The sequence below is a fragment of the Coregonus clupeaformis genome, chromosome 13, assembly GCF_020615455.1.
Source record: "Coregonus clupeaformis isolate EN_2021a chromosome 13, ASM2061545v1, whole genome shotgun sequence".
Taxonomy (NCBI): Eukaryota; Metazoa; Chordata; class Actinopteri; order Salmoniformes; family Salmonidae; genus Coregonus; species Coregonus clupeaformis.
Window position 1 is genome coordinate 23,349,721 of NC_059204.1, and position 12,908 is coordinate 23,362,628.

Genomic DNA, 12,908 nt, shown 5'->3' on the forward strand with positions numbered 1-12,908 from the left:
GACTCTCAGACCATGAGAAACAAGATTTTCTGGTCTGATGAAACCAAGATTGAACTCTTTGGCCTGAATGCCAAGCGTCACGTCTGGAGGAAACCTGGCACCATCCCTACAGTGAAGCATGGTGGTGGCAGCATCATGGTGTGGGGATGTTTTTTTTAGCGGCAGGGACTGGGAGACTAGTCAGGATTGAGGGAAAGATGAACGGAGCAAAATACAGAGAGATCCTTGAAGAAAACCTGCTGGGACTGGGGCGAAGGTTCACCTTCCAACAGGACAAAGACCCTAAGCACACAGCCAAGAACACGCAGGAGAGGCTTCAGGACAAGTCTCTGAATGTCCATGAGTGGCCCAGCCAGAGCCCGGACTTGAACCCGATCGAACATCTCTAGAGAGAGACCTGAACATAGCTGTGCAGTGACGCTCCCCATTCAACCTGACAGAGCTTGAGAAGATCTGCAGAGAAGAATGGGAGAAACTACCCAAATACACGTGTGCCAAGCTTGTAGCGTCATACCCAAGAAGACTCAAGTCTGTAATCGCTGCCAAAGCTGCTTCAACAAAGTACTGAGTAAAGGGTCTGAATACTTATGTAAATGTGATATATCATTTTTTTATACATTTGGAGATAGAAGCTGTTTTTCAGTCACTCGGTCCCAGCTTTGATACACCTGTAATGTCTCCGCCTTCTAGACGGTAGCGAGGTGAACAGGCCGTGGCTTGGGTGGCTGAAGTCCTTGTTAATCTTATTGGCCTTTCTGTGACACTGGGTGCTGTAGATGTCCTGGAGGGCAGGAAGTGTGCCCCCGGTGATGCGTTGGGCTGATCGCTGACCACCCTCTGGAGAGCCCTACGGTTGCAGACGGTGCAATTGCCGTACCAGGCAGTGACACAGCCCGACAGGATGCTCTCAATGGTGCATCTGTAGAAGTTTGTGAGGGTCTTAGGGGCCAAGGCGAATTTATTCAGCCTCCTGAGGTTGAAGAGGCATTGTTGCGCCTTCTTCACCAAACTGTCTGTGTGGATGGACCATTTCAGGTTGTCAGTGATGTGCACGCCAAGGAACTTGAAGCTTTTCACTCTCTCCACTGCGGCCCCGTCGATGTGGATGGGGCGTGCTCTCTCTGCTGTCTCCTGAAGTCCGCGATCAGCTCCTTCATTTTGTTGACGTTGAGGGAGAGGTTATTTTCCTGGCACCACTCCGCCAAGGCCCTCACCTCCTCCCTGTAGGCTGTCTCGTCGTTGTTGGTAATCAGATCTACCACTGTTGTGTCATCTGTAAACTTGATGATTGAGTTGGGAGACGTACATAGGCACAAGAGCATGTGAGCGGAGTTGAGCGGTCAGAAATCCTGATCATCGCTCACTGAGTGGTGCTTGTGCACCGCTCCTTTCCAACCGCTCCGCTAGAATGAATGGTGTTATGTTGCCTGGGAACTCATCTGCTTTTACAGAGAGGAAAGTGAATGGCCCAGGGACCCCCAGGCCGCTGAACAGACCAAAGCTCTCTCTAGCGACAAACGGCCTACCGGACAGTACAGAAAACAAAGACCCTACCACAGAGCAGGGACACGACAAACCCTCCAGTGAGGTGTCGGCATCAAGTACCCTGGGGAGCTCTGTGAAGAACAAGCACCATGACGACGATGAAGAGGAGGATATGGAGGCGGAGCAACACGAGGTGAAGAGGCTCAAGTTCAACGAGGAGGATGAAGAGGAGGAGGGGGACACCCTCAGACCCGGCCACACTGACAGTTTGTCGAAAGAGGCAGAGTCCATGGTCCAGGAGGAGGAGGAGGATGACGACAAGAAGAAAAGTGAGGCTCCCAGTACTGCTGGGACTTGTGAAGACCAAGAGCCATCGAGCACACAGTTGGAGCCATCAGCAGACCCCGGGGAGAACGAGCAGGCAGAGAGGGAGGTTCCTTGTGGCTCCCAAGAGGAATGTAATGACATGGACCAGTCAGAACAGCAGGCCCCTGCTGGCGTCCTGGAGAGCCCTGAGGCCCGGGACAGCGATGAGGGCAGTGACCCAGTCAGCAGCAGCAGCAGTAGCAGCAGTAGCAGTGAGGAGATCGGAGCCAGGAAAGAGAGAGCCCCTGCTCCCTCCAGCAATACTCCTGAGCCACCTGCAGAGGGCGCCATGGAGAGTGGCAGCCTGGACACGGGGACCAGTGAGGAGCCCATGGAGCAGGACTAGGACCTCAGCATCCATCTGACTATTTAGAACATCTGTCCTCAAGTCCAGCTTGAGTGTCACCGGTGAAGGGGATGCACCATCCTGGTCCCCTAGATACTTTACGCCTTGTCAAAATTTTGGGCACTCCTCAAAATGACCACCTGATGTGGGCATAAACATTTTATTTTGAATCAAATATTTTTAAACTGGATTTCCTTTTTTCTACACTATTTCTGAGTTTCATTTTAAGGCTTGTGGTCTCTAGAGGTTTTTGTTTCAGCCTTGATCAGTCTTTGGAGTTGCAGATGATGTTTGTTGTAGATGTGCTGATAGGACGGGGTGTTCATCTGGCAATTGTTTTCCCTCATCAGTTTAAGCTTTTGGCAGGAAAGGTAAAGCAGGCAGTTTTGTTCCTGTAGCCAGTTTCTCTCTGTGGATTATCACCCCAGCCACACCAGAGTCGAGACAAAGCTATCCCCGCTAATTAACTTCCTCATTATTTATGCCGTCAGTTACTCACTCCAGCAATGAACTAGCTAGAATCATTTCTGTTTCTGACTGCAGCACAAGCCTTAGCATTGGGTGCCGATGACATGGATGTCGATTAAGGCAGCCCCCCCGCACCTCTCTGAGGGGTGGGGTTAAATGCGGAAGACATTTCAGTTGAATGCAGGTAGCGGCAGGTAGCTTAGTGGTTAAGAGCGTTGTGCCAGTAACCGAAAGGTCGCTGGTTCTAATCCCCGAGCCGACTAGGTGAAAAATCTGTTGATGTGCCCTTGAGCAAGGCACTTAACCCTAATTGCTCCTGTAAGTCGCTCTGGATAAGAGCGTCTGCTAAATGACTAAAATGTAAATGTAAAAAACGTGTGCAAAAACGTGTGCAAAAAAATCAACTGCTGCTCCAAATTCGTTCCAATGATTAAAATCACAATTTAACCAACACCCATCTATTTTTGTGACTACCTGGACAACCATTTGAAACCAAACCATATGATTTGAATGAAAAGTATTTTAATAAACAACATGAAAAGGTGACTGTAGGAAGCACTCATCATTTAAAATAGGCTACATGTCATATTAAAACAGCATATAAACACTAAATAGGTCAGGAGCCAGACAGGTAGCCTATTTAGGCTATATTATTATTAGCCTATTATTTCAATTATTTCAAGGCAATAGCCTACAAATTGCGCATATAGGCTGTGACTTAGAATTAAATAAAAATGAAATGAAAATGCCTTATTAGGCCTTTGAATTCACTTTTAGAAATACAAGTTTGGCCAGAGTATGTGCATTCAGGCACATATGATGGTGCCTGGACAGCAGGCCAGCAGTGGAGAATACCCACTCCGCGCTTGCAGAGCCACTAGGGATGCTAAACACCCTTCGGGCCACTCTTGCCAGGCTGGGCGGGGATGCAGAGTTGTTTTTTTAAATGTTTCTATAGGTAGGCCTAAAGGTTTTTAGGCAAAATAACCCTATCAAAACAGAAAGCTCCTTGAAAGAGGTAATATGTCAGCAGGCCTATTGGGCCAAAATCAATGATAGCCTATTGTATAGATAATAGAACAAAAATGAACAAAACTTTTAAGAGATCTGATTTTGTGTTTATAAATACTGTGCTACAATGACACACTTAGCTAGCTACCCACCTCCTTCCTTTATGTTAGCATGTGCACATAGTACACATCATGCTTTCAGGATACCTGTCTTTTCAGATTCCACAATAATGATTTAGTTGTGGACACTACATCACCGCAATCCCTCTCTTGCTCTTGGTCCTCCTCATCTTTGTAAGTCACCTTGATTTTGCACCTGAGTGTTTTATCAGTTTCTTTATGAAAATATTTAGCGAACGCCATGACAGTAGCTAAAGCAAGGGGCTATAGCAGCACACAAGTAGACTACAAATGCATGCTGGACGGGGCATGCCCTGAGCTTGTGAAGTGAGCGCTGCTGGAGTGAAATTGGAGTGGGCGAGAAGGCCGACGCTCCAGGCTTTGGGAAACTCGCACTCCAGTCAAATTGGGTACGTTCCGCTCCTCGCTCCACTCCAGCTCCGCTCACATACTCTGGTAGCCACGCAGTCATGGGTGAACAGGGAGTACAGGAAGGGGCACACACCCTTGTGGGGCCCCCGTATTGAGGATCTATGTAGCGGAGGTGTTGTTGCCGACCTTCACCTCCTGGGGTCGGCCCGTCAGGAAGTCCAGGACCCAGTTGCACAGAGCGGAGTTCAGACCCAGGGCCCAAGCTTAGTGATGGTGTTGAAGGCTGAGCTGTAGTCAATGAACAGCATTCTTACATAGATATTCCTCTTGTCCAGATAGGATAGGGCAGTGTGCAGTGCGATGGCATCCATGGATCTGTTGGGGCGGTATGCAAATTGTAGTGGATCTAGGGTGTCAGGTAAGGTGGAGGTGACATGTTCCTTAACAAGCCTCTCAAAGCACTTCATGTTGACAGAAGTGAGTGCTACAGGGCGATACTAATTACCTTTGCTTTCTTGGGTACAGGAACAATGGTGGACATCTTTAAGAAAGTGACAGGGACTGGGAGAGATTGACAATGTCCGTAAACACTCGAACAAGCAGATCTGAACAGGCTCAGAGGATGCGGCTTGGGATGAGGTATGGGCCTCGCTTAAATGTCTTACTTACGTTGGCCACGGAGAATGAGAGCTCACAGTCCTCGTGAGCGGCGGTTGCCCGCATCGGCGGCACTGTGTTTTCCTCGAAGCGGGCGAAGGTGTTTAGCTTGTCCGGGAGCAAGGCGTCGGTATCCGTGACGTGGCTGATTTTCCCTTTATAATCCGTGAGTCCCTGCCACATACGTCTCATGTCTGAGTTGTTGAACTGCGACTCCACTTTGTCCCTGTACTGACGTTTTCCCTGTTTGATTGCCTTGTGGAGGTCATAGCTAGACTGTTTGTACATGTCCATGTTCCCAGTCACCTTGCCATGTTTAAATGTGGTGGTTCGCACTTTCAGTTTTGCATGAATGCTGCCATCTATCCACGGTTTTTGGTTTGGATAAGTTCTAATCATCACAGTGGGAACAACATCCTCTATGCACCTCTGATGAACTCAGGCACCAATTCAGTGTATACGTCAATGCTATTCTCAGAGGCAACCGGGAATATATCCCAGTCCATGTGATCAAAACAATCATGAAGCATAGATTCCGATTGGTCAGACCAACGTTGAACAGTCCTTACCACGGGTAGTTCCTGTTTAAGTTTCTGCCTATAGGAAGTGAGCAGCAGAATGGAGGTGTGATCCAATTTGCCGAAAGGTCCAGTGTAGTTCCTTGAGAGCCGCCACAGTGTTGGCTTAAGGGGGAATATACACGGCCGCGACGATGATGGAAGAGAATTCTCTCGGGAGGTAACGCGGTCTGCATTTGATGGTGAGGTATTCCAGATTGGGAGAACAAAATGACTTGAGTTCCTGTACGTTACCACAATCACACCATGAGTAGTTAATCATGAAACACAGGAAAATCACGTTTTGACTGCATTGGGCCTTTAAAATAGTTCCATCTGTGCATATACGGTACTTAGCTCACCACCATAGGCTTTGTATGGCATTACGTACCTGCACGATGCGGATGCTTGACTCATCGATGGTTGAGTCTTCTTGGAGCTCATCAAACTCATCTATTCTCATGGTGACTACCTGGGGTTGGAGGTAAGATCAGAAGCACACAGGTTTAAAGAAAGCTGAGACTTCCCTATCACAGACAGGTGGGATAGAAAATGATGTTTAAACAGAGATGGGCCACTCTTGCCTTAGGTCTGGAGGACATGACAGAAAACGACTGTTTCAGCTGATACTCTAAGAATTCCATTCAAGTTGTGGTAGATCTCATGCATATACAGTTGAAGTCAGAAGTTTACATACACCTTAGCCAAATACATTTAAACTCAGTTTTTCACAATTCCTGACATTTAATCATAGTAACAATTCCCTGTCTTAGGTCAGTTAGGATCACCATTTTATTTTAAGAATGTGAAATGTCAGAATAATAGTAGAGAGAATGATTTATTTCAGCTTTTATTTCCTTCATCACATTCCCAGTGGGTCAGAAGTTTACATACACTCAATTAGTATTTGGTAGCATTGCCTTTAAATTGTTTAACTTGGGTCAAACGTTTCGCGTAGCCTTCCACAAGCTTCCCAAAATAAGTTGGGTGAATTTTGATCCATTCCTCCTGACAGAGCTGGTGTAACTGAGTCAGGTTTGTAGGCCTCCTTTTTCACGCTTTTTCAGTTCTGCCCACACATTTTCTATAGGACTGAGGTCAGGGCTTTGTGATGGCCACTCCAATGGCCACTCCAATACCTTGACTTTGTTGTCCTTAAGCCATTTTGCCAAGCTTTAACTTCCTGACTGATGTCTTGAGATGTTGCTTCAATATATCCACATAATTTTCCTTCCTCATGATACCATCTATTTTGTGAAGTGCAGCAGTCCCTCCTGCAGCAAAGCACCCCCACAGCATGATGCTGCCACCCCCGTGCTTCACGGTTGGGATGGTGTTCTTCGGCTTGCAAGCAACCCCCTTTTTCCTCCAAACATAACGATGGTCATTATGGCCAAACAGTTCTATTTTTGTTTCATCAGACCAGAGGACATTTCTCCAAAAAGTACGATCTTTGTCCCCATGTGCAGTTGCAAACCGTAGTCTGGCTTTTTTATGGCGGTTTTGGAGCAGTGGTTTCTTCCTTGCTGAGCGGCCTTTCAGGTTATGTCGATATAGGACTTGTTTTTACTGTGGATATAGATACTTTTGTACCCGTTTCCTCCAGCATCTTCACAAGGTCCTTTGCTGTTGTTCTGGGATTGATTTGCACTTTTCTCACCAAAGTACGTTCATCTCTAGGAGACAGAACACATCTCTTTCCTGAGCAGCATGACGGCTGCGTGGTCCCATGGTGTTTATCCTTGAGTACTATTGTTTGTAAAGATGAACGTGGTACCTTCAGGCGTTTGGAAATTGCTCCCAAGGATGAACCAGACTTGTGGAGGTCTACAATTTTTTTCTGAGGTCTTGGCTGATTTCTTTTCATTTTCCCATGATGTCAAGCAAAGAGGCACTGAGTTTGGTAGGCCTTGAAATACATCCACAGGTACACCTCCAATTGACTCAAATTATGTAAATTACCTATCAGAAGCTTCTAAAGCCATGACATCATTTTCTGGAATTTTCCAAGCTGTTTAAAGGCACAGTCAACTTAGTGTATGTAAACTTCTGACCCACTGGAATTGTGATACAGTGAATTATAAGTTAAATAATCTGTAGTCTGTAAAGAATTGTTGGAAAAATTACTTGTGTCATGCACAAAGTAGATGTCCTAACCGACTTTCCAAAACTATAGTTTGTTAACAAGAAACTTGTGGAGTGGTTAAAAACAAGTTTTAATGACTCCAACCTTAGTGTATGTAAACTTCCGACTTCAACTGTACTTCCTGTCCTTGGCCCTCCTATGTTGAACATAATAAATGGCTCCCTATCCACTGGATGTGTACCAAACTCACTAAACGTGGCAGTAATAAAGCCTCTCTTGAAAAAGCTAAACCTTGACCCAGAAAACGTAAAAAACTATCGGCCTATATCGAATGTCCCATTCCTCTCAACATTTTTAGAAAAAGCTGTTGTGCAGCAACTCACTGCTTTCCTGAAGACAAAAAATCTATACGAAACACTTAAGTCTGGTTTTAGACCCCATCATAGCACTGAGACCCCACTCGTGAAGGTGGTAAATTACCTTTTAATGGCGTCAGACCAAGGCTCTGCATCTGTCCTCGTGCTCCTAGACCTTAATGCTGCTTTTGACACCATCAATCACCACATTATTTTGGAGAGACTGGAAACCTTAATTGCTCTACACGGACAAGTTCTTGCCTGGTTTAGATCTTATCTGTCGGAAAGATATCAGTTCGTCTCTGTGGATGGTTTGTCCTCTGACAAATCAATTGTGTTTCGGTGTTCCTCAAGGTTCCGTTTTAGGACCACTATTGTTTTCACTATATATTTTACCTCTTGGTGATGTCATTCGGAAACATAATGTTAACTTTCATTGCTATGTGGACAACACACAGCTCAACATTTCGATGAAACATGGTGAAGCCTCAAAATTGCCTACCCTGGAAGCATGCGTTTCAGGCGTAAGGAAGTGGATGGCGGCAAATGTTTTACTTTTAAACTCGGACAAAAGAGAGACGCTAGTTCTAGGTCCCAAGAAACAAAGAGCTCTTCTGTTGGATCTGACAATTAATCTTGATGGTTATACAGTCGTCTCAAAAAAACTGTGAAGGACCTCGGCGTTACTCTGGACCCTGATCTCTCTTTTGATGAACATATCAAGAATCTTCAAGGACAGCTTTTTTCCATCTTCGTAACATTGTAGAAACCTAAAACTTTTCGTCCAAAAATGATGCAGAAAAGCTAATCCATGCTTTTGCCACTTCTAGATTAGACTACTGCAATGCTCTGCTCTCCAGCTACCCGGATAAAGCACTAAATAATCTTCAGTTAGTGCTAAACATGGCTGTTAGAATCTTGACTAGAACCAAAAAATGTGATCATATTACTCCAGCGCTAGCCTCTACACTGGCTTCCTGTTAAGGCTAGGGCTGATTTCAAGGTTTTACTGCTAATCTACAAAGCATTACATGGGCTTGCTCATAACTATCTCTCCGATTTGGTCCTGCCGTACATACCTACACGTACACTACGGTCACAAGACGCAGGCCTCCTTATTGTCCCTAGAATTTCTAAGCAAACAGCTGGAGGCAGGGCTTTCTCCTATTGAGCTACATTTTGATGGAATGGTCTGCCTATCCATGTGAGAGACGCAGACTCGGTCTGGACCTTTAAGTCTTTACTGAAGACTCATCTCTTCAGTAGGTCCTATGATTGAGTGTAGTCTGGCCCAGGGGTGCAAAGGTGAACGGAAAGGCACTGGAGCGACAAACCGCCCTTGCTGTCTCTGCCTGGCCGGTTCCTGTCTCTCCATTGGGATTCTCTGCATCTGACCCTATTACGGGGGCTGAGTCACTGGCTTACTGGTACTTTCCATGCTGTCCCTAGGAGTGGTGCGTCACTTGAGTGGGTTGAGTCACTGACTTGATTTTCCTGTCCGGTTTGTCGCCCCCTCGGGCTCTTGCAGTGGAGGAGATCTTCGTGGGCTATACTCAGCCTTGTCTCAGGGTAGTAGGTTGGTTGTCTGTTGATATCCCTCTGGTGGTGTGGGGGCTGTGCTTTGGGAAAGTGGGTGGGGTTATATCCTGCCTGGTTGGCCCTGTCCGGGGGTGTCTCCCGACCCCCACTGTCTCAGCCTCCAGTATCTATGCTGCAATAGTCTATGTGCCGTGGGGCTAGGGTCAGTCTGTTAAAGCTGGTGTTATTCTCCTGTCTTATCCTGTGTGAATTTAAGTATGCTCCCTCTAATTCTCTCTCTCTCCCTCCCCTCCTGGAGGGCCTGAGCCCTAGGACCATGCCTCAGGTCGTGCTGCTGCTCCAGTTTCCACTCTTCTGCCTGCGGCTATGGAACCCTGACCTGTTCACCGGACATGCTACATTGTCCCAGACCTTCTGTTTTCAACTCTCTCTCTACCGCACCTGCTATTTAAACCTCTAAATGCCCAGCTATGAAAAGCCAAGTGTCATTTACTCCTCATGTACTGACCTGTTGCAACCTCTACAACCACCGTGATTATTATTTTACCCTGCTAGTCATCTATGAACGTTTGAACATCTTGGAGAAAAATCTGGCCTTAATGGCCATGTACTGTTATAATCTCCACCCGGCACAGCCAGAAGGGGACTGGCCACCCCTCATAGTCTGGTTCCTCTCTAGGTTTCTTCCTAGGTTTCTGCCTTTCTAGGTAGTTTTTCCGAGCCACCGTGCTTCTACATCTGCATTGCTTGCTGTTTGGGGTTTTAGGCTGGGTTTCTGTAAAGCACTTTGTGACATCTGCTGATGTAAAAAGGGCTTTATAAATACATTTGATTGATTGATTGATGTAGCGGATTAACGTACAGAATAATACAAAATGCCCTGAGACCAGGTTGACATATCACATACCCTTCCCACTGGTTGATTCAACCTTGTTTCCATGTCATTTCAATGAAATTACGTTGAACCAACGTGGAATAGACGTTGAATTGACGTATGTGCCCAGTGGGTTATGTCTAAATAGGCACAGGCATACACAATGTGAAATACACACATATGCACCTGTAGGGCTGCATACACAGGCATGTGCAGACCAAGTGAGCGCTACAATAGAAGGGCAATGTGCACTTTGCCATTTCAAGCCATTGAAGTTTTCAATATACTCACAGATAAACTAATCTGGTGTTTGCTCCATCATTATGACAATCTACAATTTCAAGAAAAGGAGAAAGAGATGGTGTTACAAACCTTTGTAAGGTGTATAATTTGCTTTATTGAAATCAAAACTTTCAAGAGTTTAAAGGGACATGGAAGATAAGGAACCAACACTATTTACAAGATCAGTAGGCTACCTATTATTACTTAGATTATCATTACATTATCATTATAGATAGGCTGTTGGTTGCAAGAGAAATACATTTAGAAATGCCAAATAGGTTGGTCAAATTAATGCAAGCCTCTGAAGTAGACCAAAGGAGTGGCTAATGTAAGGCCTACACTTCTTGATTAATGTGGTTAACTCAACCTGGGGCCTGTTGCACAAAACTAGGATAAGGGATTAAGCCAGGATATCTTGGTGATCCTGGCTCAATTGATCCGTAATCCGGTTGCACTAAAGATGGATAGGGGGCAGGAGGATATGTTATGGTATAAATTACCATGGAGATTTATTCTGTGGAGCTAGCCTGCTCCAGACCAGGCTAAATTCCAGGATCTATTTAATCTCATCCCTAATGTCAGTCAGCAGTCACCACAAATGGAAACCAATAGTTATTTCACTGCTCACTATACATTGTTATCACATATAACTAGACCCACTGTCATTATTTAAACGTTTGTGATCATTAATTTCAATGATTTTGGATAAAAAATGATTTTTAGATGATGTTGCTATCATTAGATAATTTACAGTTTCCCATAGACTATAAGGCTATATATAAAATGATAGAATATTAGGGCCACAGAGGGGAAAAAACACAAGTCATAATATTGTAACCAGTTGTTTTAAAGGAGGACAGTTGTTAAAATGACAGATGTGGGGCATTTCGTGAAATTGTACTTCAGTATGGTTTCATAAACAAAGACATGCTGATGTGCCAGAATATTAAGTATCACATTGTCATAAGTATCAAAACTGTAAAAACAATATGTAGCTTTTCTGCAGAAAGAACCAGCCTCATAAATTTATGACTTTATCCTTTTTCTTCAGTGTGGCCCTAGTACTCTGTCATATAAACAAATACACATTCCATATGAATATAAAAACACAATGTGTAACATTATGTTCCTTTATTGAATAAGGACAAAACAAAGCAGGTAAACCATCAGCTCCTTTCGAAACTGAAGTCACAGTGACTCTACAAGATGGAAAGCACAGAATCCAAGCATATTATACAAAATGATACATACACATTCAAAGGTCTGTATATAACACACCCTGCATGTCTGCACACTAAAATAAATGCAGGACAAATCCATACACATCAACTGAACAGACAAATGAATGGATGCAGTAGCCTCCCTGCAGCCTTGTATTACACACAGTATACCGCACAAACATCATAAGAGGCCAAATTCGTAAAAAACGAACCCAAAAAACCCAAATTCCTCTGCCACCGCAGGACATATTTAACCAAAATTGAAAGCACACATACTAACTAAAATAATTCAACACATATTGGTCCCTCAGCAGCCGACCACTGTCGTCATCAGGGAAGATTGCCGGATTGTCCCAGTCCATGGCTGGTGGCACTCTGGGGGCCCTCTCCTTCCTCAGGCAGGCCACATTGTGGAGGACAGCACAAGCCACAGTAATATCACATGCCCTAACAGGGCTGACCCTTAATTTGTGAAGGCAGTGAAAGCGTGCCTTCAGGAGGCCAAAGGTCATTTCAACTCTGGCCCTGGTCCTGGCATGGGCATGGTTGTAGGCCTGCTGTGCTTCCTGGGGGTCTGTGAAAGGTGTCAGGAGAAAAGGCTGGCAGCCATACCCCCTGTCTCCCAGCAACACACCAGAGAATTCACCTGTCAACACAAAATCTCATCATTACTACCTCATAAACACAGTGATATTCTTGACACAGCCATGATGGTTATAAATAGGGGTTGTGTGGCTTACCTTGTGATAGGCACTGATAGATTTCAGAGGCCCGAAAGATTCTGGAGTCATGGCCTGAGCCAGGCCATTTTGCCACAACATTGCTGATCACACAGTCAGCATTGCAGACCATCTGAAATCATAAGATGAGGAATATTACACCAATCAATGCACATCACTGGCAATGCAGAGTGTTCGTCAATGGACAATATCAAAAAGTTATGTTCACCTGAACATTAATGCTGTGAAAGGATTTCCTATTCACAAAATCGGCCTCATGGGCACCTGAGGGGGCTTTTATCCTTATGTGTGTGCAGTCCACTGCACCAATGACATTGGGGAAACCTGTCACACAAAGTAATGAGTATCCTACTATGTGTTAACAGTTGTCCTGTAATTTGTAGATCCTCTTACCTGCAATCCTATAGAACTCCTCTTTGATGTCACAGAG

General features: G+C 45.1%; 1 protein-coding gene across 1 annotated transcript; it reads left to right on the plus strand.

The window, feature by feature from the left end:
• The first annotated feature begins 1,408 nt into the window (after positions 1 to 1,408).
• Positions 1,409 to 2,197, plus strand: LOC121578948 (serine/threonine-protein phosphatase 4 regulatory subunit 2-B). Its single transcript, XM_041893242.1, has one exon. The coding sequence runs from the start codon at positions 1,409 to 1,411 to the stop codon at positions 2,195 to 2,197; it is 789 nt and encodes a 262-aa protein (XP_041749176.1).
• Positions 2,198 to 12,908: the final 10,711 nt, after the last annotated feature.

Bases quoted from the DNA above. Each gene is read 5' to 3' on its own strand.
- LOC121578948 (XM_041893242.1), top strand. From the start codon at position 1,409: ATGAATGGTGTTATGTTGCCTGGGAACTCATCTGCTTTTACAGAGAGG.